A 15,948-nucleotide genomic window follows, 5' to 3' on the forward strand; every position below is an offset into this window, starting at 1 on the left:
AGATCCATGCTATCCTATAAACAACTTTGTTCACAAATACAGTTGCAGAGAATATGCCTTAATAAAACATATGATGACTGTATTAGGCCACTGTAAAAATGTGCAATATTCAAGTGTTACTGCAAGGAACACTGTGGTCTCAAACAACTTTAAGAATTGTAAGAATCTGTAAGAATACATTATTAAATTTTTAAAAATATGCAAAACAAAGCTTTCAATATTAATTCAAAATTCCATACATAGGTTTTGTAAAAGGCTCCCTGAAGGAGCCACATTAGACTAACATGTTAGTTAAAAAGGTAAATGTTAATCTCTAGAGAAAAGTTAGAAGCTTTCATATATTATGATCAGGAGTTTGCCACCTTGATGACTATATGACAGCCTTGACTTTTCTGTTATAACCCACCACTATCAACTATTCACAGTATGACTTCTGTATTTGGATCCCAATGATATTGGGTAAATTTCATGAAAATTGTTTCCTACATTGTAAAATTCCAGAAATGAAAGAATGCAAAAAGTATGACTTGATCTGGTAAAGCTATCACATAGATACCAATTTATTTGTTTGAAAAAAATAGATTTTTGCTTAAAACTATTTTCACATGTTTAAGTTCCTGTAGCATTTGCAGTTCCTGAGAGCTGTTAAAACGTGGCTTTTAACCTGTAGATTTCATATATCATTATGAATGCTTTGTTACCACAGTAATTGAACTGAATTGCTTAGTTCAAGGCAACACAGACAGCAACTAAAGGAGATGATATAGGCACAGACACACAGTTACTGGCGTTCAGCTTTAATTTTGTATTGCACTGAATAGGTCTCCTTTACTATCATCATTTCAATGCAAAACATTCAATCCTGCTCAGTAAAGAGTCATTTCTATATCTAGCAATACAATAAGTAATTGCATTCTTCTAACTCCAACTTTGAATTTAAAAGTAAATACTTCTGTTACAATGTCTGTTTGTTCTATAGTACAGCAGTTTCCAAAAGATATCAAAATAAGGCTGAGGACCCATCATATAACCAATTAAAGCCACATTAAAAAAAAACAGATTAATTTCACATAACTGTATGAATTTAATTGAAAAGAAGAATTTAGTAGCTTAGTTCTGCATACACCTGCTGTGTAGTTTAAGACAAACATTTCCTCTTCCTTGATCCTCTGAAATGTCCCCTGGAGGGGAGCCACCTACTCTATTAACTCTTCCCATCAATTACAGATCAATCCTAAAACTTTGGAGAAGATTCAAAGGGCTGTAAAAAACTTTGGTCAAAAAAGACAAGGCAAACAACTTACGACACCAAGGAAACTTATTAATAGTCCCATTGTGCCAGAAAAAAAAAGTAATTTCAAAAATAGTAAATCAATTTTACTTTAAAATCGCATAGCACATTAAATGCACACTATTTCTTAAAACAACCTCCAGTGATAAGGCTGCCGCCTCATTATCACTCCCGGTTTTAGGGAGGAGTCAACAGTCTGATAGTCCCTTTAGAGAGCTATAGAGCTGAAGCAATCTTTCCTTTATGAAGATCACAGAATGGTTCAAAACATCACCGAGTGGTTGAAGTGGAATCTGCAGATCATCTAGTCCAATCCCACTGCTGAAGTAGGGTCAGCTAGAGCACATTGCTCAGGAGCCTGTGCAGATGGCTTTTGAATATCTCCAAGAACAGAGACTCTAACTTCTCTGGGCCACCTGTTCCAGTGCTCAGTCACTCTCACAGTGAAGAAGTTTTTCTTCATGTTCAGACAGAATTTCCTGTGTTTCAGTTTGTGCCTGTTGCCTCTCCTCACGTCCAGGAGAGGCAGAGACACTCTGGAGAGCTTGCCTCTGTCTTCTTTACACCCTTCCTGCAGATATTTTATATATATTGATAAGATTCCCCCTGAGCCTTCTTTCCTCTAGGTTAAACAGTCCCATCTCTCTCAGCCTTTCCTCATATGACAGTATTCCTGCCCCTTCATAATCTTAGTGGCCCTTTGAGGGATTCACTTCAGTAAATCCATGTCTATTTTGTACTCAGGAGCCCAAAACTGGCCAGAGGACTCCAGATGTGGTCTTACCACTGCTGAGTAGAGTGAAAGGATCGCCTCCTGCAAGGATCCTTGAAGGAACTGCTGGCAACATGTTTCCTCACACAGCGCAGGATTACGGTCAGCCACCTTTGCTGCAAGTACGTGCTGCTGGCTCATGTCCAACTTTGTGTCCACGAGGACCCTAGGTCTTTTTCTGCAAAGCTGCTTTCTAGCAGCTTTTCTTACTAAAAAGCTTTTTTCTTACTGAAGTTGAGATTAACAACATACACCGCTCTCCTCTCATCTATCAGGCCAGGCATCTCATTGTACAAGGCTATCAGGTTGGTTACACATTTTTTTCCCTTTGTGAATCCATGATGACTACTCCCCAGTAACCTTTCTGTCCTTCATGTGCCTCAAGATAGTTTCCAGGATTAGTTGCACCATCACCTTTCACAGGGATCAAGGAGAGGCTGTCTGGCCTGCAGTTCCCTGGATCCTCCTTCTTGCCCTTCTTGAAGATAAGGGTGACCTTTGCTCTCTTTCAGTCCTCAGGAACTTCTCCAGATCACCATCACCTTTCAAAGATGATTGAGAGTGGCTTTGCAACGACATCATCCAGCTCCCTCAGCACTCATGGATGCATCCAGTCAGGGTGCATGGACCTATCTAGTTTAAGCGTTCCCCAACCTGCTCCTCCTCTACCACAGGTAAGTCGTCTTTGCTCCAGACTTCCCCTCTGATCTCCTGGGCTTGAGATTCCTCAGAGCTGGTCTTAACTAGTAAAGACTGAGGTAAAGAAAGCATCAGTACCCCTGCCTTCTTTGTATCCCTTTTCACCAGGACCCCCGTGCCATTCTGCAGTGAGCCCACATTTCCTCTAGTCTTCATTTTGTTGTGGACATACTTACAGAAGCCTTTCCTGTTGTCCTTGACATCCTTCACTATATTAAAATCCAAGTGGGCTTTGGCTTTCCTAGCCCTGTCCCTGCACGCTTAGACAATGTTCCTATATTCCTCTCAGGTTACCTGTCCCTGCTTCCACCTTGTGTACACCACCTCTTTACTGAGTTTTGCCAGGAGATCCTTGTAGACCACGTAGACCTCCTGCTGCTCTGCTTGATTTCCTGTTTCCTGGGATGGACCATTCTTGAGCTTGGAGAAAGTGGTCCTTGAAGATCAACCAGCTTTCTTGGACACTTGTTCCCTCTAGCATGCTATACCATGGTATTCTTCCACATAGGTCCCTGAACAGGCCTAAGTCAGTTCTCCCAGATACAAGATATTCTCAAGATATATTCATTTTCCTCCTAATCTTTTAAATAGAATCTTTGCATTAGTGAGCTGACAAAAAAGTCATAGGCCTCCTGAAAGCCTCTGCACCTCTACTGTTGTATGAGAAAATAGACAGGACACATGCACTGGATGAAAACTGCTAGCCAGGAAACAGGAAAAAAAATGCTACAAGTTGATCAGCTTACTTGTGTAATTGTGAGGCAGTACTAACCCCTGCAGTCTGTGTTGACGAAAGCTAGGACAGAAGCAGAGCAAACCACATTTCAAAAACCCAAAGAATAGGCAGACAAGGCAACCACATCAAAAAATAACAATTATGAGGAATAAAGGCTTGAGAATTTATTGCCAAGAAGGGAGAATCACTGGGAAAACAGAGAGACAAAGAGGAAAAACCTTCAAAATCCATTATGAGATTGTAAGAGGAAAGACTGTTGGAAGATTCAGGTCTGGGAAAAGCAAGTTAGGAAGAAAAAGTTGTACGAGACAGCAACATAAGAAATGGAAGTGAAAAGTAACAAGGAAGTAAACCAAAGTAGAGGAACAGTACCAAAAATGCTTCATTTCTAAAAGGACTGAATTAGAATGAAATCTGATTTTGAAGTAGTCTTTAGGACACTAGACATGATTGGAAAGAAGACGACGTATCAGGAGATATAGGGATCATTCCTAAAGAAGTAGTAGCTAAAGATACTCCACATGATTTATTCAATTGAATCCAAAATACAAAGGCAACTATAAACCTGGCTTCATAGATATACTATTTAATTATTTAGCAATGTATCTTCTTTGATGAACAGAAACAAATCTGCTGACTTGACTCAACAGCAAAGCTTAATATTAAACTGCATGTACTAAAATATCTTTCTAGGTCAGAAATGGCATCTTTGGAATGCCAGTATTTTTAAAAAGGAAGGAAAGAATAGAAAGATGAACTGACTGAACTATCAAGCAAATCTACAGACCCTTTCTTCACCCCTCTACCAATCAGATTCAGAGAACAGCTGGCTCTTTCAAGCTGTAGATTTCTAGGCTACTGAGAATCCTTGGAAACATTACACTCTTCAGTGGAGGGTCTCAATCTCCATTTTCTGCCTTCTTTACTTGAGACAGCAGAAAGACATCAAGACATGACTATGATGACATCAGCAAACTTCAGCAATTACACACACTACAGTAATCACCTTGATAGACTAATCTTTAGATCAATTTAATGAAATGCAGTCCTGGAGACGCATTGACTTTGCTATGCAGAACTTTCATCCATTCCTCTTTTACAAAAGATAAATGACAGATCAACCATAGTTCTGATTCAGAAAGATACAAATTCCTCAAGTATGATCTAAATGGTTAAGATTTTACTTCAATTGATGGACCAAATGAGAATATGAAGCCCAAGAACTTCTAAGATCTGGCATCTCGTACCCAAATTATCATAATGAATACCCTGAACTTGATGGATAGTCTCTGAATAGTCTTTGTAAGACATGTTCTATATATCAGAGTCCATCTATATGAATACTCCAAGTATGCTCCAAGGTCCCTGAGTACAGCGCCTGTCAGCTACAATTCCATTTGGATTGCTTAGAATCTTTGAGCAGTGGAGGCTGTGTACCTTGACTTTAGAAAGGCTTTTGGCACTGTCTCCCATAACATCCTCCTAGGCAAGCTCAGCAAGTGTGGGTTAAACGAGCGGACAGTGAGGTGGATTGAAAACTGGCTGAAAGGCAGAGCTCAGAGGCTCCTCATCAGTGGTGTGGAGTCTAGTTAGAGGCCTGTGGCTAGTGGCGTCCCCCAGGGCTCAGTACTGGGTCCCATCCCGTTCAACTTCTTCATCACTGACCTGGATGAGGGGACAGAGTGCCTCCTCAGCAAGTTTGCTGATGATACCAAGCTGGGAGGAGTGGCTGATGCATAAGAGGGATGTGCTGCCATTCAGAGAGACCTGGACAGGCTGGAGAGTTGGGCAGAGAGGAACCTCCTGAGGTTCAACAAGGGCAAGTGCAGAGTCCTGCACCTAGGGAAAAACAACCCCAGGCACCACTACAGGCTGAGGGCTGACCTTCTGGAGAGCAGCTCTGCAGAGAAAGACCTGGGAGTGCTGGTGGATGACAAGTTGACCATGAGCCAGCAAGGTACCCTTGTGGCCAAGAAAGCAAATGGTATCCTGGGGTGCATTGGGAAGAGTGTTGCCAGCAGGTTGAGGGAGGTGATCCTGCCCCTCTACTCAGCCCTGGGGAGGCCTCATCTCGACTACTGTGTCCAGTTCTGGGCTCCCCAGGACAAGAGAGACATGGAACTACTGGAGAGTCCAGCGTAGGGCTACAAAGATGATCAGAGGACTCGAGCATCTGCTCTCTGAGGAATGGCTGTGAGAGCTGGGCCTCTTCAGCCTGGGGAAGAGAAGACTGAGGGGGGATCTTATCAATGTGTAGAAGTACCTGAAGGGAGGGTGTCAAGGGGATGGGGCCAAACTCTTTTCAGTTGTCCCATGTGACAGGACAAGAGGCAATGGGCACAAACTGAACCACAGGCAGTTCCGCCTGACTGTGAGGGGGAATTTCTTCCCTGTGAGAGTGACGGAGCACTGGACCAGGTTGCCTAGAGAGGTTGTGGAGTCTCCTTCTCTGGAGATATTCAAGGCCTGCGTGGATGCAACCCTGTCTACCATGCTCTAGGTGACCCTGCTGAGTGGGGAGGTCGGACTAGATGATCTCCAGATGTCCCCTCCAACCTTACCAATTCTATGATTCTATGCTGCATAGTAACAGCTTTCCCAATGATATCCAGAGCTGCTGAACAACTGAAATGTTTGTTTGCAGGAGTCAGTAGGGCAATTTCAAGTGAGACATCGAAAAGATTCAAAAGGATGTATCTTAAGTTATCCAGTGTACAGAATTTCTCTCTTTAATCTACATTATTTCCTTATGGAAGCTAGAGACAACACAATCCAAAGGCGAGAAAAAAAAAAAAAAAAAAAAGAATTAGCAGTAAGATTCTTGAGAGCAGTAACCCTGAATGGACTCTGGCATTATTAAAAGCGGTAGAGACTCACTGTATCACAAAAAAAAATAATAATAATAAAAAAAAGTCTTATTTACCCTCTAAACATTTGGTCTGCCATGTGATTTTGTAGAAAACACCCTGAAGTCTGCTAATATAAATCCATAAATGATCACAGGGTACCACGAAATTTCAAAGTCAGTATTAAAAGCTGGCCTATTTTGGAAAGAAACATGACTAACATACAGTGGTATCTAATGGATTTTTAAATCATCGTGGAGGAAATTATGTTCACAGATTGAAGGCAACATAACAAGTTAACAAGTTATGTTCATAACTCTGTTATGAATGTTACTGCACAAATTTTTCACAACTCACACTGAAAATTTATGACAGAAGACTCTCTCCACTGATGCAAGTCAGCTGTATCTCTTATTAATCACACATAAATAAAGCAACATAATAAATGTTTATAAGGATCATGAGAAGATCTCTTATTTGAATGAATATGAATTTTGAAAAAACAAAATCAAATTTCTTCAGCTTTTTAGAGCTCTATTCTGTACTCAAGTACAGGATCCTATCTAAAGTGTTAACTGCAATTGCCCTACTTCTGACATTAAACACAGCTTTTCTTTTTCTTTCTTTCTTTTTTTCTTAACAATACAGAGTAAATGGTTACAATTTGTAAGTTTGACTTATTCACATAATGGAGCAAACTATTTGTGCGTATAATTATTCTTTGTCACTGTGGTCCCTGTTACTTTAAGAAAAATTATTAAGTAAAAATCAAACTACAGATGTGATTCAATGGTAGTCTCTTTTTAATATCCTACCCCACACAATACTTGGGTATTACTTGCAGTCTTTCAAAATTTAAGGAAGGATCTTTTTGCCAAGAGTATCCCACATCAGGCTAAATCACAGCGCACGTATCATATGCCGTGAATTTAATAATTCTATAACAAACACAGAATTTTGACAGGAAAAAAGCTAAGCATTTTCTACCAGCTTTATTTACGCTGGTTTTGGTAAAGAGAATTCACTTCTGCAAGTGATATGGCTTCACATAAGTAAACATTATATTTCCTTTCTGTTAGTTCTTTCAGTTATCTCTAAAAGGAAACATATTATAGAGCTTTCAAATTACAGTTTTCAGTTATTTTCAGCCTTTTCAGGTTAGTAGCAGTGGTTGTAAATCAAAGATGCGGTACATCGAAACTCTACTTGTACAACCACACTCAACTTGTAGAACCAACAGTTTAAAGCTTCAGGTTTTTCTGCTTTAACCTGCCTCAAATGTTGTCAGTCTGGCAGTAAGATGCTAGTGATTTTAGACTGCAAGTTAATTGTCACCTGGAGTGTTTATCTTAAGAAACCATTTTATCTGCTCTGAAGTCCAGGAATCAAAGAACGACCTACGAACAATCCAGCTTCTCGCAATCACTCTTCAAAGATCTGGAATCTTGCACTAATTAAACCCTCACAATTTGTAAAAATGTTCTTCCATACATTTTACACTCTGCTGGTCATCTCTTACTTAAAAAGAAAGAAAAACGAACAAAAACTGGAAACACAGTTTAACAAAATCACAATTGTTCAAGAGGAATAAGCTTCAGAACTGAAAAATGCAGAATGTCATTACACTTATTTTAATTGTAAAAAAGAGTTCGTAAATTTCAAGAGAATAAAACAGCTTCAAAGAAATGTCATAGTACTTAATAATAGCCCACAGGTAGTTTGAATTATAACTTACAAATATTTGTAAGTTTTCAAAACTACCTGCAGCAGCAAAAAACACCCCCAAAAATCTTCTTGAACAGTTACTTGCTTGAACAAACAGGTGGAAACTACTACTGCCACATCTTTTACAGTGATTGTGCTTGAGCTTTTGTTTCTTGTCCATCACTAGAAAATTCACTTTCAATTTTGTTCAATTTTTAAACTTTCTAGAAACTGCTTCTTAAGAATATTTGCGGTGCATAATGGAAGGTGAACTAAAACAGACACATGCGCTTCCATGCAGTAGGCAAGACGCTGGTGGAACACCCCATCTTTACAATTTAAAATGGATTTCAGAACTACATGAATTCCTTCATTAGATTTGACTGATTAAAGCATATAGTTTCTCTGAGCATTACTGTAACAATATCACTAAAAGAAAATTAGAACTAACGCCATTAATTCCCTGTTAAATGTATAATTTCAGCTTATACTCTATGAGATAACAGTAACAACTGCAGAACAAGTCAAAAATTCCAAAGGGAAAGATTAAACATAGAAACAAATACAACACAAGGATACTTATTCAGATCAGAATACACTGACCAGCATGTTTGTTCTAATACTGCATTGTAATTGAAGGAATTATTTAAAAAAAGTAATTTCTTCTTTCTATTTAAATATCCTGGTGCTGTACAAATAATTATGATTTCTCAGTTGGTGTGTGATTATTTAATTGCTGGAGCAACCTGGCAACATTGGGAGCTTTGTTCATTAATTTTACAAGATAGCAAATGAAAGGCCATATCCCATGATTGCTTTGGCATATACCGCTATCAAGACTGAACATAGAATGATCTGCATTAAAAAAGTAATGGAACATATTTATTGAGCCAATTTTCCTCTGATATATTGCATAAAGTAATTTCCTAATCATTCTGTAACATTAATTTGTCTTCAATATTTCAAGTATTTTTGTTTGTATTGAAATAAATTAATACCATGCAGTTAGCAACATAACAATGAGCTACTAACAATGAATTTAATCTTAGTGTGTGCATTCATATATTTATCTTTTCATATGAAGAGGTAAAGGACTGAGGATTATACTGTGGGTAAGCTATCACACACACACACAAAAAAAAAAAATCAAGAACTTGATTAAACATCTCCACTTCAGCTGATATTTTTCCAATCTTAGACTTTTCCAGTCTTAGATTGTTTTGGAAACACCTTTGAATATTTCAAAATTATTTTCATTTCAAGGGTATAATTCCCAAGACACTCCATGCCACTCACATCCAGTCTATGCAAACTCCCTTCAGAATTTGATCCCAGCAAGCAACCACAGCTACTAAGCAATGCGGAAAGTCCATGCTGCTCTGTATGCCTAGAACTCAGAGCTGAGCAGCAACTACTTCTATTTCAAGCAGTGGAAACCTGCTTACTACCTCAGTAATTAGTTGATAGGCATTAATAAAATGATAAATGGGGATAGTCCATGAAACTTACACTTTGCAGAGGATAAAATTACACTTATGTCCTTATAAACAAGTACTATTTTTTAATTCAATTGATTTTTGTAAAAACATAAAAAAAGTGATGTAAATCAGTATCTACTCACCGATGACAAAAAGATAAACTTAAGCTAGCGGCTGAACTTGAAATCCCAGATTTTGGCACTTAAAGTAATTATGTATGAAAAGAAAATTTATAATAACCACCAATATTTACCCTGATGAATAAGACTGAAACATAGAGAAAAGAAAATTTCCACTGTCAGAAGACCCTATGCTCTGTAGAACGAGTTAAACTTTCAAGGTCCTTACTTCAGCCCCCAAATGCACTCTTCTACACCTGTCAGATAGAATGAAGTATCATATCTTAGAAGTAAAGCTCTAAAGCCACCTGTGAATGAAAGTAAGAATTTCTGGCACATACATGTGACGCTTTCTCCTACTTCTATACCATTCTTCCTTTACACATGTGCAAGCTGTATGGATCAAGGATTTGACTATACCCCAAACTTTGGAGGAAATGTATCTATTTTCAGTATGATTTTGCAATTAATAAAGCTGCTTGACAGAGGAAAATGTTCTCTCCTGATAAGCGCAGGCCCACCTGCCTTAACTGGAACAGGTTGCCCAGAGAGGTTGTAGAGTCTCCATCCTTGGAAATATTCAAAAACTATCTGGACAGGGTCCTGTGCAATCTGCTCTACCTGATGCTGCTTGAGCAGGAGGATTGAACTAGATTATCTGTAGAGGTCTCTTCCAGCCTCAACCATTCTGTGATTCTGTGAACAGTATGAACATTGATAGAATGATCTGCAAAATGTTTTCACAGCTACTTCAAGGGATAAAGTGAACAATAGCTAAATTAGACCGGTTCAACGTTGAAGCTTTCATTTATAAAAACAGACTGTATCATTTCAAATAGTTTTGATAAGTGTTAATGAATTCAAATTGCGAACAATGTTGTGAACATTAAAAATTCAATAAAACAGAAATCCAAAAGACTAAACATAAGCAAAGGTGAAAAAAAGTAAGCTGAGATGGAATTTATACACAGGCAGTTTATTAAAGAAACTCATGTCTATTTAACCAAAAAGATCCACTAAGATGATTAAGGGACTGGAGCACCTGTCATATTAGAAGCAGCCAGCTGGGAGATCTGGAACTGTTTAGTCTGGAGAAGAGAAGGCTCAGAGAGGATCTTATCAATGTGTATAAATAACTGATGGGAGGTTAAAGACAACAGCTCAACCACTCTTCTCAGTGGTAGATATCCAGTGCAATGATAAGATGCAGTGGGCACAAATACCGGAAATTCCATTAAAACATTAAAGTGTTCTTAAAAAAAAAAAAAAAGAGACCGCTGCACCCCCCCCCAAAAAAAAAAAAAAAAAAAAAAAAAAAAAAAAAAAAAAAAGGTGGTATTCAAAACCCGAATTGACACAGCTCTGAGCAACGTTCTACAGTTAATCCTGCTTTGAGCAAGGCCATTGGATTAGACTATCTCTGGAGGTCCCTTCCAACCTCTGCCGCTCTGTGATTCTATGATTCCAAAAGACAAGACGTAGTAGATGACTAAGACAAGTAATCGAGTTGGAGACAAGATGGTGGATTTGTACAGATTTTAGTAAGTATCTGTAATTACAGTTCAAGAGACTACCCTTCTTTCTTCGAACCTCTGGTAACTTGTGCCTTTACTTTCTCCTCTTCTCTCTCTACCTCCCACTAATCTATTTTATACAAACAGTATTGTAGGTGGTGCTTGTCATCTGAAATTGTCAGTCTCATCACTTGATATGCATACTGCTTTCTGTCTGCTCTATTCAGATTGTAAACGTTGAGAAAAGGCAAGCTCAAAACTTTCTGGATATCAGATCCCTTTCAAACTGGATAAAAACACCACTAGTCATACTTAGTTGGGTGAAATAGATGAGGGGCTTTGTTTCACTGAGAAGCTGATATCTGATAGAAAGAGGCACTAATGAAGACTTCATTTTTATATATGGAAGGAATTGATTTTTGCATTTTAGAATAGAATATATTTTTAAAAATATACTTGTGTCTTAATTATTAACTAAACAGTTTTAGAAAAAACAAATAAAAAAAAATACAAACAAGAACAGCTTTGCAGACTATTTTTCCCAGTTCAGTGTCACTCACTTAAAACTTCCTGCACATAGACTGAGTGCCATCCATCTTATCCTGATTTGGGATTTTAACATTTTATTTCTAAAACTGTGTCAACGGCGATATCAAGAATTCATACAGTATTTTTCTATCAGAGACTATAAAATACAGGTTTTACCTTTAATATAATAAGATCAGTTCATTAGGCTTCATATACTGTAAACAGCTTGGAGATGTATACTAAACAAGCCAGTGAAAATTCAAACCCAGAAGCAGATGGTGAGAAAAGCAAAGCTAAGCAATAGAGGCTTAATTGAAAATTCTATCCAACTAAGCAAAACGGTAGTATTCTATATTCACAGACATTTTCTTCAAAAAGGAACCCAGTGCTTCGACATGCAGATTGAAGCAGGGAAGGGCACTTTTGTGTCATTCATCAGGCCAATGACTACTTGGAGACTTGCCACCAATTAAATAGAAACACACCAGTATTCATGTATAGCTGGCAGAAACTCCATAATGCTGCATGCTATGTAAAATTTTATGACTTGTTGTCTTGCCAAGAGCAACACACTAATGCTTTTTCTGTTAAATTAAAAATCAACAAGAGATTTTAAAAAAGCCTTCGAAAAGAAGACAAGCAAGTAATTCTATTTACTATGGTACAGTTCTCATTCCGAATGAGTCAAATTAACGATGCCTATATAAATTATGTGAGAAAAGGTCAGACTGTTACAAAGTTTTAAATGTTACCACCTCCTTCTCTACCACAATAATATTCAAAGTGGAAAGAACAAAAAGTAATCCTTTGGTCAACATAAAAAATAAAGGAACACTGACTGAAGAATATTGTGTTTTGTCCCTGAAAACAACAGTACAGTCATTATAATTACACTGTTTTCCTAAGTGCATGCACTCATCTATTTCATGTTGTAGCAAGATTTCTTAGCTTTAACTGATGATTTCATTGATGTGATTCAACTTTTAATATGAAAAAATTATATATGCATAGAAAATGAGGAGGACTACATGGCCTGATACCACAGATAATCTGAACCCAATGTTTCACTAGTTGCTCTGTTAAAATTTCAATGTAAGAAATAAAAAAGTTCAATTTCAACAGTTAGGAGTCAAAGAAACTTTAAAGAAAGAAAACTTCTACTTTTCAGACAAGGATACTCAATTTTCAAAATTGGTATTAAGATATAATAAAATAAAAATCCTATGGCAGAAAAGAAGACACATCAAGTTTCATAACAGTTCAGGCTCACCTCTAACCCTTTCAATCTATACAAAATCAAGTTTCTCACTAAATTTCTTACAGGATCCCATTTTATCTTCTATTTCAAGGCCATATGGGTTTTAGGGGAAAAAAATTGCTTTAATAATCAAAATACTAGTATCACCAAATGCAAGACACAATATTCATTTCCTGAGGGCCTCTAATAAAAAAGTCACAGGTAAAGCAACAGCAAAGGAAAAAAAAATTATGAAAATGTCACATTAAGGGCTGTTACTACTTACCTTCTAGGTGCTCCATCCTCATGTGGTTGAATAATTACCACCTTTACAGTGACTGATGTGCGTAAAAGGTCAATCATTTGTTCGTGAGTCAAAGTCGCCACAGCCACTTTACAGATCTCAACCAGGCGGCTCCCTTGCCTTAAGCCTGCCTTCCATGCAAAACCAAAGGGCTCCACATCTGCCACTATCCCTTCAAAGTTCACATGGAATCCAAGTTGGCCCAAGCCATTCCTCCGAAGGGTCATTTCCGTGGTTTCACATCCTCTGGTCACTATCTAAAGAAGTATCAGATTGTTAAGCTATTGTCAGGACACTCATTTCTTTGGACACAAACAGATCAATTTTCAAGTACTATAAAGCTATGTATGGCTTGACATTAAATATCCTCAGTTTACTAATGCTAACAATTATTTTGACATCTGTGGTTGAATAGTTTCCTGTATAAAACACGAACAGAACACTTCACAGCCCTAAAATCTGACATCCCTGGAGGGGAACCAGCTGTCCTATGTCAAATTCCTCTGCTTTCCCCACCTCAACACAAGGCCATTTATATCTTATTGAAATCTTAACAGCTGCTTCAGCCTCAAAACACCAACAAAGCAAAATGCAATCCTGTCAGCTACTTCATTCTTGTTGGCTGACTGACTGCAGGTGTACTGGCATTTTTTCTTCAGTATTTAACAGTATTAAACTTGATAAGATAAGCCACACTGAATGAAAAGCTTTGGTTCTGGCAGTTATTCTTCCTCCAGCCCTTAGCAACAAAGATCCTATTGATTTATTTTGCCTTGCTATCAGATACTTAATTTGTACCATCTCCAGCTACAGACATCATAAAAATGTGATAAGAATGCTCATGCCACTGGGAAATTTAGAACCAGAAAACTGAGATTTTTCATATTCCATTTGAAGTAATTCTGTCAACACACAGAGTACTCAAGAACCTTCAAATTCAGATTTTGCTAAGTATATTTATGTACTATCTAACAAATCCTCAACAGTTTTGCCCAGTAAACCATAATCATAAAACAGCATGTCTGCTGGGACACCGCACCAGTCTTTCACCTCTCAGACGACCAAATTCTAGGTCACATTACAAGCTAAGTTTAGGAGTCACGTTAACATTCCCTTCAGTCAACGTCACAAAACCAGTACCTATTTTAGCTCTGCTAAAATTACAATTTTGATTAAAATTACAAAGGTACATTACTCAACTTTAGGCATCCTATTAAAGGTGCTTAAGTTAGGAGGCTAGCATCCCTGTTCCATCAGCTGCACAAGACAGGTCTTCTCCAAAGGTTGTTTTAGAGCTTGAGCTTAATACAGGAGTCTGTTTTTAGGAGAGTCTTTCTCCTTCTCCATTGACTTTGGGAGCAGGAATCTGCAGAGACCAGCTCCCTAGCTTATTGCGTGCTTCCCAAAGGGGCATAATCTATCCTCACTCAGGACAAGGGCAATTAACACACAGCCAGCATTAAGCTGCAAGTTACATTTGTAGTTTCCTTTGTACACTTCCTGTTTAGAAAAGCCTTCAATGTCCAAGTTTGTTTTAGTGTCAGGCATAGGAGGTCTAATTTCTACTCCCTTCCCAAATCCAGTGGCTGACTGGAAAAGCTTTGGAGTGTTTACATAACTTATGCCTGTAACCTGGCCAGCAGAAAGTCACTGTTACTTTATAAGTAACAGCACTAAGGCAGTAAGCTACAGTGTCAGTAAGTTTTAAAGCACTACCACTATTGCCTTTACAGAATATTTTCCATATGGTATCTGTCAACCAGCAGGAAAAATGAGAAACTATACATATGAGAATCAAGTGCCACAGGACAATAAGTTATTGTATGTTTGCTGATCTGAGGAAGCTGATCCATGCTCGTGTTTTTAACCTGCAGTAAAAACCAAGGTAATGAAATCCACTTACTCCTCATTTATTAAGAGCTGATCTTCATTGAATTCTGAAGTACTTCGACAACTTGCAAGGGCCTGATACGCTGCAAATCATTGCTTGGCAAATTCAGGCTATTTAAACTGTAGTAAGCTGAGTTCCTACAGCCTCCAGTTATTTTTGAAAATATGGGCTTCAAAGTTGAAATGCGAAAGTCATTATTGGGATGTCTAAAACATATTCTGTAATTTTTGTTCACAGATAGCGTTATGGGTCTTTCTTTTTTAAAAACAGTAGCAATTTCCTTTGTCAATATTCAACAGTTACTGGTTTCTTTTAATAGCTTTCCATTTTAAATACAATTTTCAACATCATTTAGTAAGTGCAACGTATATTAATGCCACACCAAAGAGTTTCCTTAAGTTATTATAAAGATAATCTGAGGTTTCTATAACTGTGCATATAGGATTAAAGTTATTAAAAAAGCTGAAAACTTTAAGCTTTTACTTTTATTCCAACATTGACCTTTATCTGTCTTGGCTAATTTTCAGACTGTTTCAAAACTTATGAACTACAAAAGTGAAAAATTAATTTTCAGCTCTTCAAAAAGTTTTCCTAGATATCTGTCACAAGTTTAAAATATATACAATATTCAGTCATGCAGTGAAACGGAGAGCCAGAAGCCCAACTGAGAGATGGAATTTTAACTTTACCAAAGTACATACAAATTCTTCTTCTGCAGCAGATACTATTATAGAATATTGCCTAGGATAAATACACTAGCTGAAATATATGGATTTCCCCAACCTAGAAGTTAAAAGAGAAGGAAGATAAACTTTCTTGCGAAAGATTC

General features: G+C 37.7%; 1 protein-coding gene across 5 annotated transcripts in view; it reads right to left on the bottom strand.

The window, feature by feature from the left end:
• The window catches only part of SIPA1L2 (signal induced proliferation associated 1 like 2), a 152,555-nt gene that overhangs the window by 41,916 nt on the left and 94,691 nt on the right, over positions 1-15,948 (bottom strand). For all 5 annotated transcript variants that reach the window (XM_062572265.1, XM_062572266.1, XM_062572264.1 and 2 more), the window contains exon 10: positions 13,211-13,485. In XM_062572265.1, coding sequence (XP_062428249.1) covers positions 13,211-13,485 — 275 coding nt within the window. The remainder of the gene's footprint in view (positions 1-13,210; positions 13,486-15,948) is intronic.

This window comes from Rhea pennata, chromosome 3 (genome assembly GCF_028389875.1).
Source record: "Rhea pennata isolate bPtePen1 chromosome 3, bPtePen1.pri, whole genome shotgun sequence".
NCBI classification, from domain to species: domain Eukaryota; kingdom Metazoa; phylum Chordata; class Aves; order Rheiformes; family Rheidae; genus Rhea; species Rhea pennata.